This window comes from Puma concolor, chromosome A3 (assembly GCF_028749965.1).
Source record: "Puma concolor isolate L17-30 chromosome A3, mPumCon1.1.hap2, whole genome shotgun sequence".
NCBI lineage: Eukaryota > Metazoa > Chordata > Mammalia > Carnivora > Felidae > Puma > Puma concolor.
Window position 1 is genome coordinate 11590775 of NC_141669.1, and position 14769 is coordinate 11605543.

The following is a 14769-nucleotide window of genomic DNA, read 5'->3' on the forward strand; positions in this document are numbered from 1 at the left end:
GACATCTGCTCCAACCAGTGACCGTCCCACACACACTCCGTTTCTAGCGCAGCCCTACCCACCTCCACATCCAAATGTCTTTATTCACTGTATTCTATCCAGAAAAGACGGTTCTGAATAAAGGGTGAGGAGTCGAGACTCTTAGTCAAGAAGAAAGTACGTTAACCGGTCACGGCCAGAAAGAAAACGTGTACACGACGCTCATCACTTATATACAGCTTTATTTGCATTTTTGGAACCACTGAGAACGATCAGCAGGTGCACCCGTGGCCCATGGAACAGCATTTGGCTTTGGGTTCCTTCCCACCGGGTGGCTGAGAAACCTCGACCATGCAGGCCCAGACCGGACTCACACCCAGTGCTCTCCCGCGCTGAGCGCCGTGTTGAAGGTTCGCAAGGCCCGGTGCGTCCCCCGCACGGCCAGAAGGAGCGACCCAGCTTCGGCTCCGTGGCCGGCCTCCCGCAGGTGTCTGGCCAGCCCCTCCGCATCCCAGGGCCCCTGCTGCGGGCTGGCCAAGAGGTGCTCGATGATTCGCGGGTAGAAGGGAGTAGAGATGCACTTGGCCAGCAGCCTGGCGTCCAGGAGCAGGGAAAGAAGTTCTTGGTCGCAGTTGGAGTCATTCACCTTCAAGAAATGAGACAGGCAAAACATGAGAGGGGCCTTGCTCACTTCTTCCTGCCAGAGAACTCATCACGCACGCCCCCCACTGGCTGCTCCACGCCACCTTTCTTCCCGCTTTCGTCATCCTGCACCCTTCACCGGGGTTCATGGCGCTCACGCCAAAGAGCACACACGGGGGCGCGAGCCTGAGCTCACACACACACGGGACCACAGACACGGTTCCCCGGCAGCAGCAGATGCAGCCACGTGCCAAGAGCCCTGAGCCGCTGCCACAGCTACCAAACACCGAGGGCCAGAAAGTGCCAACTGTGTCCCCATCAGCCCTGGAAGTCACGGATCAGGGAAAGGAGGGGTAAGAACGCTGGCACACATCGTGGCAAGTCATGCGGCCAGGACGGAAGCTGAATTCAGGCCAGTCTCGACTTCAGAGCCCAGGCTTTCAACAACCACAGTTACCATCTCGTTGGTGCTTTGCCACGGCCCATTTTCTTTAACCCCAAACCTCTGCTGTATGTAGAGGCCCAGGCAAACAATTCTTTCTACAACAGAAAAACCTGTTTACTCCACTGAGAAAATATATCCATCAACCCCACTGATGTAACTAGGAAGACGGACAGGAAGGCTTTAGGTCGTTCTTGCTTAAGCCTCTAGAAAGCTCAGTACCCAACTTACCTTTTTAAAGCATTTTTGTATTTTGGAGACCAATGTCATGTGGCCTGTTTTACAGGCTCTTTCAGCTCGGATATCCTCTGTGTTTCCTCCCTGGTCTTCTCTGCTTAGTCTCTGTATGGTTTTCGACAGGGTTGACACTTAGCATACGCTTTTCTATTTTCTATTATTTCCACATTTTTTTCTATAAGGAATCAAGTCAACATTCGTTGCACGTCAAAATCCGGAGCTCCTCATTTACATGGGGCTGTCATAAAACAGCTTGAGGACAGTCCTTCCTAATGTCACGGAGGATTTTTAGCAATTTTGGTTGTAGGGACCACAGGAATAATGTGGCATTTCAAAGCCAATGAACTAATGTTTGGGCCAACTATGTTATACAACTGTTCACAGGGTGCTCGTCCTGCATGTTCTGTGACAAGGAAGAAATGCTACTGAAGACGAGGTCAACTGCATCTATGGACTGCAAGAATGAAAGCCAGAGCTGTTCTGAGAATGAGAGTCACCGCCCGCTGTCAGAGAGCATCAATCTTTCCTGCAACTTAGTGATCCTTTAAAACCAACCGCAACGTCAGTTTCAAGGCCATCTCCTGGGTGACATTTTCCCTACGTGTCTCACCTAAGCTGATTCCTCCTTCCTTACAGATGTTCTTCTGCGGGAGTAATTTGTAGGTCTGGCTCCCTTGCCAGACTGGGGGCTTCTTCAGAGCACAGAGGCTTTATCCTCCTCTCCCAGCATCCAGTTTAATCAACTGTTGTTACATGGCTGGACGAACCCGCATCATTGAATGCTGTCACACTTTTGTCAATAGCACAAGTACACCCTAAGAGCACTATCCCAGCAGAGGATCTGAACAGAGCCAGATTCCAGGACTGAAGAGTCTCTTGCAAACCCTGGGCCTCGTGCTTTTGTCAATATGAGCACATGCAGCTCATCCACTTCGGACTCAGGAAGACACTTAGGTTGAGCTCAATTTAGCATCTCTTGCTGGTTTTTGTTTGTAGAGGTGGGATGGTGGGAAAGGAAAGGGCTGTGGAAGACTGGTGAGCACTCTCCACTGGGGTATGCTTATGGGTTCTGTGTCTCTTCTTTCCTTCCAGCTTCCCTCCCTCTCTTTTTCAGAGCTAGGAAACAGGAGTCTTGACCCTATGTGAGTGCTGTCACAGTGTCTTCCATTTGCTGAGGGCCATCCACGTGCCAGTGAGCACTCAGTCTCAACCTTAAAGCATCCTTGCAAGACAGTTACAATCTCATTTGATGGATGAAGAAGCCAGTTCAGTGAGGTCAAAGTCAATGTGCCCAATGTCATGTGTCTGCTGAACGGTGAGCTGGACAATGAGCCCTCATCCTTGACTAGTTGTGTATTATTTGTTTACCTCCAGAGCAACGATCTCGTCTTCCTTGTTTATCCCTGCATCCCCCATGGCCAGAACAGTGTTGGCCACAGCTGGGGGCTCAGCAAGACTTGTAGGATGAATCCAAGAATGAGTAACCCTAAAGCTCTCACCCTTTCCTTGAACACTACTGCTTTCCTGAGCACATGTGCACGCACACACATAGGGCATCTGAGTTACTGTGTATTTTTTTGGTTCACCCTTAAAAACAAAGAATCCCTGCACCCAGCCCTCTAGGAGGGAACAAATGTGTGCCAGGATGCTACAGGCAAATGTTTGATAAAATAGACAGATAAAAGACTCAGAATCCAAACACTGCAGGGCAATACATTCTCCGCTGCCCTGAATAAGTCTTCAAGGCTAGGACACCTTTATTATTCTCTCTGTTTCCTCACGAACCCTTCCTTTGGGGGTCTGAAAGACTCCTAGAAAGGGAGTGATGGATTATTTCCAGCTTGAGGAAGAGACAGGGGTTCTGTCAATGCTCACAGTTACTGCTCCTCTTATCCCTCTCTTCTGTTTGCTTCTCTCCAGGGCGAGGACATCCTCGAAATCGGTTTCCTGCTGGTCAGGTTGGGGTCAGGGGCGGGCGGCCAAGCACCGACCCTCTCAAAGCTCTCGGTCCACTCCCTTGGCTAAGAAAACAGAAGGGGTGCCTGAGTGGCTCTGTAGGTTAAGTGTCGGACTTTGGCTCACATCATGATCTCATGGTTCCTGAGTTCCAGCCCCGCATTGGGCTCTGCACTCTCAGGACAGAGCCTGCTTTGGATCCTCTGTCTCCCTCTCTGCCCCTCCCTCGCTCATGCTTGCTCTTTCAAATATAAATAATAAAACATTAATAGAAAGCAAGCAAGCCAGCAAGCAAGCAAGCCCAAGGCAGAAGTCACAGAAATGAAATACAATGATTCCCCTTGGGCCCTGGCCCACTCAGATGTTGCTGACCTCCACTGAGCTCTGTGGCGGCCCGGCCAAGGCCTAGGGGGACATTCTGGTTTAGCTTCTCGTAATCAGGTCCTGAGAAAATGGGAGTGGCTGCCTTTGTTCTATTTCCTTTCTCTGACCTTGCACCTGGCTCTGGCCCTTTGCAAAAGGTACAGAATGGTCAGAGCATACTTTGTAATTGTCACGCACACAGGAAATACCGTGTGGACACTTATACTGTGCACATTTGGGACAAAATAGAGAAAGAACACAGAAAGAAGGATGGCCTTTGTGAGGACTCGTTCCAACAACTGCATCTTAAAGAAGAGGGGCCTGAGGGTCAGAGAAGAAATGGATTGGCCAAGGTCCCACACCAGGCCTCCTGCCTTGGGGGCGCCAAGGCCAGACTGAGTCACTGTCCTCAGTCCGGCAGGGTGCCCAGCGGTGCCCCAGACCTTCCCAAGCATGACGGCCACATTCCGAGCTGCCTGCTTAATGTGTTGAGCTTCAACTTTTCTTCATTCTTCTTGTTTTTGACTGAAATTCTAACAAAGTACTACAAGTCTGGTAGCTACCCATCCCTCATTCTAACCCAGTGTATTTTCCTTTTTCAAATCAAGAAAAGGTAGAAATAGTTTGAAAAAACAAGTCCTCTATATGTGGATCCCACAGGAAAATGACTTGCCTCCTTTCCTCTCTAGTAATTCTCCACGTGCAGAGATTTTGTGGTCTACTTCATTCACAATATATTGAAAGATTCGTAAGTGCTTTTACACAGTTTTCATTCTTAAAGATCGCAATGGCTACAAAATAGTCTATTGAAGAGAGAGAACAGTTATATACCTTCTCCTGCTACGGATATGTCAGTTGTTTTTAAATGTCTGATATTAGGGGCGCCTGGGTGGCGCAGTCGGTTAGGCGTCCGACTTCAGCCAGGTCACGATCTCGCGGTCCGTGAGTTCGAGCCCCGCGTCGGGCTCTGGGCTGATGGCTCAGAGCCTGGAGCCTGTTTCCGATTCTGTGTCTCCCTCTCTCTCTGCCCCTCCCCCGTTCATGCTCTGTCTCTCTCTGTCCCAAAAATAAATAAACGTTGAAAAAAAAAATTAAAAAAAAAAATTAAAAAAAAAAATGTCTGATATTATCGAAATACCAAAAATCAATTTTTTTATGTAAATGCTTTCTCTGAGTTCTAGAACTTAAATTATCGACCCTGATTTTAGTTGTAATAAACATTCTAATCTGTTTGCTATTCTGTTTTTATTATTTGTTTTACAGAAGTTTTACATTTTTATAATGTCAGGAAAAAAACTGTTCGTTTATGATTTTTTTCTATTGCTTTAAATGTTAAAAGTTTTAGTAGAATTCCTCAAAGGATCTGATACACACACACACACACACACACACACACACATTTTACTGACTTTTAAAAATATGTAACTTTTTAATTGATCAAGACTTATTTTGGTATACAGTCTGTAGAAAATCACACATTCCTGACATTTGCTTGATTGGTGCTTTTAGAGCTTGAGGAAAAAAATATGTTCTGTCATTTCTGGACTCAGCTGGATGTTGGAAATAAATATGAGACAAGTCCAGGAGGATCAGCTGATTTAATTCCTCTGATCAAATAACTCGGAATTCGAGTCAGAGGCAGTCTGGTCTTGGGAAGAGAAGACAGACTTTGGGCTAGAGACTAATTTCCAATCCTGGTTTCTTTCTTTGCTGGACAGCTGTGTGACCCTGTTAAGGACAATCTCTCTGAGCCCCAGACCCGTAGACCTCAGACTATCCCTGCGGGTTGTGATAATCTATGTTTTTAAGTGCCTAACACAATGCCTGGTGCAGAGTTCAAGTTCAGTAAATGGCCAAAGTTGTTACAGTCAGACAAACCAGGCATGATGCATGTTCCAGAAGGAGAGGACATACATCTATCATAAAATGACAAAATGCTTGCCATCTTGGTCACTGATTGTTTCTTCTGTCAGTAATTAATTTTTGAGAATAAAAGAAACTTTTATTAAAGTTTTTAATAAAGTTTTATTAACTTCTATTAAAGCACAAAGTGCTATCATCTTCCAAGCCATTAAAACGTTATCTTCTTAATTCCAGTTTCAACAACAGGTAATGAACTTTCTCTGAATTAAAGTCTCCGACTTTATGGATCTATACAAAACTAAGAGTAATTATAGTGATGAGGTAAGCTGAAATTCGGTAGGTACCTGAAATGTATGCAGGGCCTCATTCCAATAATTCTGCAGAAGATTATGTACTATTATTTCACTGTTTGCTGGAGGACAGGGTACCTGTCTCATTTTTACATATACTGCTACTAATAAAAGTTATTAAACATCAACTGCAAGGGCAGAAAAATAAAAGGGCAGCACGAGTGTATACTCGGATAAGGAAAATGCCTGCAGGGTTTCTTTTGTTTTCTGTTTATTTGAAAGATATTCAGACTCCACTTCTCAGCATAAACACCAGCCTCTCCTAGCACGGGATTTCACAGTATGCCTCTTCTGAAACCAAAATTAGGGCAAATCATCTAACTTCTGCTCTAACATTGAGAGAGAATCTTTGAAAAGCTGAGTCTGATCGCTTCTATGACCACAGCAAACACTGCATCGTGGGCCCTGAGTTTTGCCGGTTCCACACTTTGTACTTACCCTGTTCCTACCTTCGTTTCTTGGGCTGTTATTTCACATATGAATCTCCATATCATTCCTTTAAATAGAGGATGTGATTTTATTTTATCTTCACAAACATCCTGCCCATTCCTCACTCCTACACACACTAACAGGCTAGCACAATGGATGCTTAGCACATCTGCTCACACTAAGTAAATGAGGCCTAGAAATCGAATAGATTAACTGACAGGGAGTGAGCTGCCTGTCACCAGAGGCATTCAGCTGAGAACTGTGAGAAGGCAGTATTGAGGGAGCTCTTCAGGGTGGAACAGACTCTCATCAGGGAGGGACTAGTTGGAAGCCTGGATAGAGTTAAAGAGGAGACAAAGAAAGGAAGAAGGTTTCTTGGTTTTGCATAACAATGTTAATCCAAACGTGTTTTCCTGAGCATCTTTAAGGCTCTCCCTCCTCTGATCTAGACACAGTGCAGTGTAAGTAATGTCTGTGGGCTCCAGTGCCTTCAAGGCAAGACAAAAGAGGCTAAGAGTCACCAATGCTAAATATGTGAAGGACTGTCCATGGAGGCATCTAATCCTGAGCAACTCCATCGGGCAGGGCCAAAATCAACATGTTCAAGGTAAAGGTGCAGCTTTCAATCCCAATCCAGAGGTGCTCCCTTACTATGAGGTTTATCAAAAAATGGCCGAGAGCACCCCGGGAGGTGGTAAGCTCTCAGCCCGCAGCAGTGCTCACCCAAGACCCAGGTTTCCTAGTGGGTTTGAAAAAGGAAGCCCGATAGTGGGCCACTTATTAGACCAGCTCAGAGCTAATATGATTCGAGATGCTCTCAGCAATTTCATTTCTCTGCAGAGACAACCCGTTTCCAGGATAAGACAGCCTGCCTCGTCACAGGAATGCAAGCAGCATTACAGGCTTTGAACACTGGATCTACAGTTTAAATTTCAGCTCCAGCCGTTCCTAGCTGTATGACCTCTGGGTGTGTGTTTCCATCTGTGAAACTAGAATGCCACCTTTTCACAAGATTAGTAAGAAGGTAAGGTGAGGATGTGCCCGTAACGATGTCGGGAAAAGAGCCAGTACTGGAAAGACACGGGTTGTCACTAGCTTCAGAGAGGAATGCTTAATTAGGTGACAAGGTCTGTAACCCCTCATCTGTCACCCCTTGAATTCTTCTTTCACTAGGCACTGCAGTCCAGGACAGGCCCCAGGATGGAGGCCGGGCAGAGGCGGTGAGCAGCACTGACGAGGAGGAAGGAGTGACGAGCAAAGCTACCACAAGTCCGGAATTATGAAACGGGGGGTTTCGGTATACAGAACTCTTAGCGATCGATGTCTGCTTACTCTGACGAAATGAGCGAGTGAGTGACTTTCCCAGTGGAAGATACTCCAGAGATGAGATTCGAACACAGCAGCAGGAAGATTCCTCTTGGAGAGAAGAAAGTTTTGGAGGTGAGCTCGAATCTCACTGGGGCTGATGCAGGAGGGAACCCAGCAGTCCATACCAACGGCCCCTGACTCGCAACACTCTTACAATTTTTTGACTTCACAGTGGTGCAAAAGCGATACACATTCAGTAGAAGCACCACTTTGATTCTGCATCTTTTCCTGGGCTAGTAATACCCAGTATGATCCTCTCTCATGGTGCTGGGTGGTGGCAGCGGCCGCAGCTCCCCATGAGCCACATGACCACGAGGGTCAACAACCAATATGCTGACACATCTTCTGCACCCGGACGGCCGTTCCGTTTCTCACTTTCAGGACAGTCTTCAGTAAATTATATGACATTCATACTTCGTTATAAAGCAGGCTTTGTGTTACATGATTTTGCCCGACTGTTGGCTAACAGAAGTGCTCCGAGCACATGTGAGGCAGGTGAGGCTAAGCTCCAGTATTTGGTAGGTTAAATGCAGTAAGTGCCCTTTTGACTCACAATATTCCCAACTTGCGATGGATTTATTGGGACGTAAGCCCATGGTTAGCTGAGGAAGATCTGCACCACACCGGGGTTTTAATTATTCATCAACAATATAAGCTCTAAGAAAGACTTTCTCTTGCTCCAGCAAAGAGGCTGCTGGCCATTTGTAAGAGGTTACATGCTGAACACTAGAGGCGGGCAATTTCAGAAAAGCTTCAAGAAGGAAATGAAGAAATGCGGTCCAATCTCTGGCATCAGCACTTAACGCACCACCCGCTGAGCTGTAAACACCTGTAAAGCTGTCAGCCTCTTGTAACCAATAGTGAAGTAACACGTGCCAACACAAGCACGTGGCGCTGTTTTCCCACGTGGATCCACGTGCTGCGCAGGCGCGGCTGCCTACCAGAGGAGTCCCTTGGTTTTGTCTTTTAATGTCAACAGGAACTACCGTCAATAACCACAAGGGAGAAACTGAAGTTACTAATGAACCCAGGCCCTCTACTAATGGACAGAGTGAATAGCAAAATAAAAACAAACAAAAAAGCAAATGTTATTATGTTTTTCATTGCAATACCACATGTGATTTCAAATAGAAAAAAAATTTAATAAGACAGAATAAAGACAGCTAGTCAGGAGTCCTGTAAAAAGGCCTACTGAAACTCTGCCCTTAGAGAAGGGTCACATCACCTTTTAATGGTGCTGGGAGAGCAATGATGAACTACAGCTACGTTCTTATTTCATTTATAGAGCATTCTTGAAGTGACAAAGTGGCAGAGATGGAGAACAGATCAGTAGTTGTCACAGGTTGCTGGGGGCGGGGGGGAGCATGTGGGGGAGGGAGAAGGTGGCTGTGGCCACAAAGGGTCCCCCACAAAAGATCCCTGGGATGCAACTGCTCTGTGTCTTGACCGTAGTGGTGGTGACACAAATCTCCATGGGACAATATTGCACAGGACTTCACACCCAAGTGAGTGCCTGTAAAACCACTGCCATCTGAATAAGGTCCAGAGATTGAATCAGAACATTGCACTACAGCTATGCAACATGTTACCATCAAGGGAAACCATGTGAAGGGTACAAGAGATCCCGCTGTACTATTTCTTCCAATTGAATGCAAATTTAAAATTATCTCAAAATAAAAAAGTTAAAAATTTTTAAAAACCGGAAAACCCTGCCAAACTTCAGCTCTTGGGAGGATGCACAAGGTCTGACGATACTCAGCATTTCCATGAACACATTTTAAGGTCACAGATGGGTTGGCCTAATGTAAAAACTCAACCTCAGTACAGGGAATTACAGTTAAGTGCCATTACCAACCTCCCCCAGGTAAGGGCCTCAGTGGTCGGTAAGTAACTCACCTCAGCAACTGACATCTCCGGTTTTGATTTGTGGATCTGAAGGCCACTGAGGTTTTGGGTGTCATCATCACAACCCCAGACAAACCACCCACAGTCTGAAGGGCTATTTCACAACCACAGAGCTTTAGCCCAATGCTGCACATGACACGGAAGTGTTATGGAGGTAACTCAGCACCATTTACAAATGACTTGGGTGTTGCAGTGTTCCCACTTGGTTTCTTACTGTGATAGCCAGTGGTAGAGGGTGTGCGTGGGTGTGTGTGAGTGTGTGTGTGTGTGTGGGAGAGAGAGAGAGAGAGTATATGTGTGTGTATGAGTGTGTGTCAGGGGTGTGTGTGTGTGTGTGTGTGCGCGTGTGAGACTATGTGTCAAGGGCGTGTGTGAGCATGTGTGTCAGGGGTGTGCGTGGGTACGTGTGTGCAGCAAAGCCAGTCTGCAGGTGGGGAGCCCCAGTTCTAGTTGCAGTCCTCACGGATGCATTCGGGATGAAGAATCTTTACAATGAAACCTGATCTACTCGCCTCTGGAATTTAGGATGCACTAAGGGAGCTCCATGCAGGATGAGTACAGAAGGGTGATGGATAACACATCACTGTAGTCTTCTCAGAGAGGCCCATGGCCAATTTAGTGGGAACGCCTAAGCAGAGACACCAAGAGACGACAGTGGGGAGAAGGAAAAGCACTGAAAACACGCAGCCTGATTTTCTTCTGTTTCTCCCTTCTTCCTAACTTCTTGGATTTGCAATAAAAAATGGGCTAAAGAAAAAAAAAAAAAGCATTGTAATTCTTAGGTTCTTGTCCATTCCCAACACTATGCAGGGTTTATCTGAGCACAGTTGGATGGGGGGTTACAGCAGACAGGTCCCCTCTACTCCCTACTAATGCCTTGTTTCCAAAGAGGCCCCTGCTATGATCAATCATCAGCGATAATGAAGAGTGGTCATAAAAATGTTTGCAGAAGCTTTATATTATTTCAGAAATACATCTCAATGAATAAATGCATTAGATTCTTTTCATTTTGCTCATTATGACAATTTCCAAATGGAATTATTGTCTACTTTCTGTAACCATAGACCTAACTTTCTGTATCCGTTGTCATTAAATCTCTTCATGGTCTTGTTTGGCAAGTGTGTACCCAGGTTCTAGAATTCTCTTCTCCTCTCTTGTCCCTAGAAAACATCCTCTAACATTTTTGTTAAAAAAAGAAAACAAATATAATTGTGTGTGTGCGTACATGTGTGTGAGTATACACGCATACCTAAAATTATATCTGTGTGTGTACACACTCACAAAGACACACACACACACACACAAATTTTACAGTGAAAGAATGATCTCTACAGAAGGATTTCAGTAAGGATCATACAATGGAAATTCATTAAAACACAACTCTGAGCTACCTATTTCTAAAGTGTAAAATTTGAAAAGGGAAGTGAAAGTTTCTTCCTTAATCACGATAACAAGACAACCAGCCTTGAGGGAGAAATCTCAAGCCTTGACTTTAGTACGTCATTCCTCAAGCCCAGACACTGCTTCAACGGCGCGTTAGTTTGCCAGGGGAAACAGGGCTTGAGATTTTAGAAGGTGCCAGTAAACATTACCAGCAGCCACTGTCTCACCTTTAATTAGCAGGCAACCAAACACATACATCCAGGCACAGAATCCTGCCTGACGCGACAAATTCCTGTGATCTACATTTCAAGTGGCAAGGACACGTCCACTTGTCCTGGGCTGCTCTGACATTTCTTTAAAGGGTATACAATACACTGGCTTCTCCAGAGAAACTGCTTCATCATTCGGATTTGTATTCTTAGCACATGAACACGGAGTCTGGTTCATGAGAGAGGTTTAGTAAATGTTTATAGAATAAACAAATATTTACTTCTTAGACAAAACAGAAGCAGCGTGGTCAGAGAATACCGCAGACAAAACAGCCTTAACTCAATCACGGATGTTATTTCTGAGAATGACAATGCTAATTCGTTTCTCCGAAGCACAAGCAACGGTAAACTCCACCGGGGATACCTGGACGAAGGCGGTGATGTGCTCCAGCGCCGTGGCATGAAGGCCGTCGTCCTGGCTCTCGAGGAGAAGCTTCAGGGCTGGGAGCGGCAGGGACTGGCTGAGCAGCAGTGAGCTCAGCGCCCTCACACCCTGGAACCACAAGGGCAGTTACGTGAGCAAGCAGGCAGGAGGCACCCCGGATGCCAGGTGCTAATCTGGCGGCGTCTTTCCACACCTTTTCTAGGAGGGTGTGTGCAGAAAGCGCACACGGGACCACACGGATTGTTTGGTATCTGCTTCACTCACTTCACCATGTATATTGTAAACATCTTTCGGCCCTATCAGATATTCACTTGATATTCACCAGATATTGTGTTTAACAGCTGCAAAGTCTCCCTCCGGGTGGACACAGGACTGTAATCTATTCTCCTAATCTCTCAGAGCCCTAGTTTCCTCACAAGTAAAATGGAGGTAATTATATCTACTTTGCAGTTTTGTGCCTGCATGCATGCATGCGTATGCATGAGTGCGTGTGCATGCGTGTGTGTGTGTGTGTAGACACTTAAATGATACAAATGATTACAGGTTGTTAATATTATCACCAAGATCCAGTTATCCTCTGCAACAATAAGAATCAGCAACTTACCTATTGAAAAACGTGTTTATAATTCTACTGTCAAGGTGAACTGAATGTTTCATGAAAAGTATCTGTAGTCCAAAAAACTGAAAATGCATTTGAATTTTATTCTCAGCCCTTTATTACCCTAGCTGAACCTGTCATCAGAGAGCAAGAGTTTATACAAGATAACAAACGATGGCCCTTCACAACAAAAGTACAAGAACACAGGATATCTGCAAGCTCTTCCTCTCCGCGGAGCTATATGCTCCCCCGGTGTCCTGAATGTAGCTGTAACAGAAAGAACAGAACATCTGGACTGAGGACCAGACAGAGAGTGCAACCTCCTTATACAAAACAGGGGTTGTTTTTGAAAACTAAGAATCCCTGTCCCCCATGGGACTGGCCTTTCTCCTATGCTACTCCAACAGCAGCATTCCAGAGAAGAAACACTCTAATTTATGACATTTTAATAATTTCTTTACATTATTATAAAGTCTAGATAAAACAAGGGTGACATGAAGAAGCTCCTATTCAAAGCCCCCAGGAGAAAAGCGTTCTTCAGAATCCCACTCACTGGAGTGTTTTACCCTTTTCTCCTTAGCACATCTCTGCTGGAAATCAGCAAGGCCTTCAATTTCAGGCTGGAAGGTTATACTACGTGAACTTGGGTGGAAATGATAATACCGGCTGGGGAACACGTTTGTAGAATGTGCACTTCAAGCATCATGGAATTCTACCTCACACTCTGTATGTCCTGAAGCACACGGTCCTACGAGGAACGTCACCGAGCTCCTGGGCCAAAGAGAAATGCGGATCTGTCCTCTGGGATGCCACAGCCCACAGAGAGTATTTGGGAGGAGGAAATACGGACTCTCACACACGACAATTTCACGCAGCTGTCCTGCACCAACTTGCTTCTGTCGCCCTCCACCTCCTCCTCCTGGAATGTCACAGCGATGTTCCCCCACCTGCACATTGCTCAGACAGCGCTCAGACCGCACTGCCCAGGAGACCTCGTGGCCACGACAGACTATTCCGTCCAACATGGCAGCCAGGAGCCTCACGCTTATGAGCATTTGAGATCTGGCTGGTGCAACTGAGGCACCGCTTTAAAATTTTTATTCCATTTTCCTGAATTTAAGTTTTAATAACTGCAGGTGGCCAGTGGTTACCGTCCTGACGGTACAGCTATAGTTTTGAGTTTCTGCAGACCTCTGGGTCTGTGCACAAGAGGTGACCTCTGCTGTTTCTCTTTCTGATGGACCCCTATTGGTTCATTGAGTCTCCGCTGAAAAGGGCACAGGAAAACCCCATCTCCTACTAAGCTGCCTCGGATCTCCGACGTTTGGCAACTCCTATATTCCGACTACACTATTTGTCATCTTGCGATATTGTAATTAACTCATTTGTTCAGGAACTGCCTCACTTGAGGGCAAGGATATTTTCCCTTCTCTGTATTCCAAATTTGCTTGGTATAGACTATACCTAAAAATATTTGTATATCGCTCCCTCCCAGCCCTCATATTTTCTCACTAAGTTCTCTGTAACAGGTAAACAGGTATTTCCCAGCAACTTATGATATTTAGACTAAGCGTATCACTTGGCTGACCTTAGCTTTGATGACAACTTTTATCAAAATAACCTGTATACCCCTCTGAGCAGGCACGATGGACAGATTATGCCAAAGTACATGTGCCTAACTGTCTGGGACATGGTACTTAAAGGGACTTACCTTTCCCTTCGCCCCCACGTCCCATCCCCTAAGTTCCCGTATTTAGAAGGTTGTTTTTTCTCCGTGGCTCTTTAGAATGCTTTTATGTCTAGCCCGTTATTGCTCATGGTACTTGCTGACTTACGGCCATGATGGTTTTGCTGACAGAAATATACTTTACCTGAAGTATAAAGTCAAGGACATCCAAGAATGGAGGAGTACTTTTTGAGCTACTGAGTACTTTCTATCTCTTAGCTAACAGTTACTGGCTAAATACTTACTCTGTATTTAAATACTCTACTAGGTCCTTCGGTATGTTCCCCTGTGTTACAAGAAGAGTTTATCGGGAGATTTACAGGGGGTTCTGGGAAGCTCTAAGAAAGGACAAAGTAGCAAAGAGAACCATAAAATACCTCATCAGCACCTTCCCAGCTCAAACCTGTCTGGCCATCAGGATACAGAACGAGAGGCCTTGACTCAAGAGGAACAGGTGCATCTGGGCCCAAAGCCAGGCCAGAACCCCGCACAAATGTGATTCATGGTGATGTCCCCAAGGCATGGTCCCTGTGGCTGATGGTTGTCAAAGAAGCAGGACCGGTCCACTAATGGTCCTTCTGTCCTTGCACAGCCCTCCTGCTCGTCCTGGGGTATCCTGCACCCAAACGTGCTGCAGGATCTACAGCAGGAGCAGAGGGGCACAGAGATGCAGGTCATCTGATCTGCAAATCAACTCTAGACTCTATCAAAAGTACCTCAACTATGAGAGAGAACAATCACACTGAGACTTAGAGGCTGCAGATTAGCTAGGCTCGCTCATTAGCTGGGCCTTTAACTCCCAAACACCTGACCCAAAGCATGTGTGTGACTCTAGTTCATGCTGTGCTTCAGCAAAACCAGGGGCTTTCAGGGT

The 14769-nt window shown here is 45.9% G+C and overlaps 1 protein-coding gene across 4 annotated transcripts in view; it reads right to left on the reverse strand.

Moving 5' to 3' along the window:
- Window positions 1-204: 204 nt before the first annotated feature.
- NBAS (NBAS subunit of NRZ tethering complex) overlaps window positions 205-14769 on the reverse strand; it is a 367149-nt gene continuing 352584 nt past the window's right edge. For all 4 annotated transcript variants that reach the window (XM_086700060.1, XM_086700059.1, XM_086700058.1 and 1 more), the window contains 2 exons: window positions 11551-11679; window positions 205-625 (listed from right to left, as the gene is read on the reverse strand). In XM_086700060.1, the coding sequence (XP_086556186.1) occupies window positions 350-625; window positions 11551-11679 (405 nt within the window). In that variant the 3' untranslated portion in view covers window positions 205-349. The remainder of the gene's footprint in view (window positions 626-11550; window positions 11680-14769) is intronic.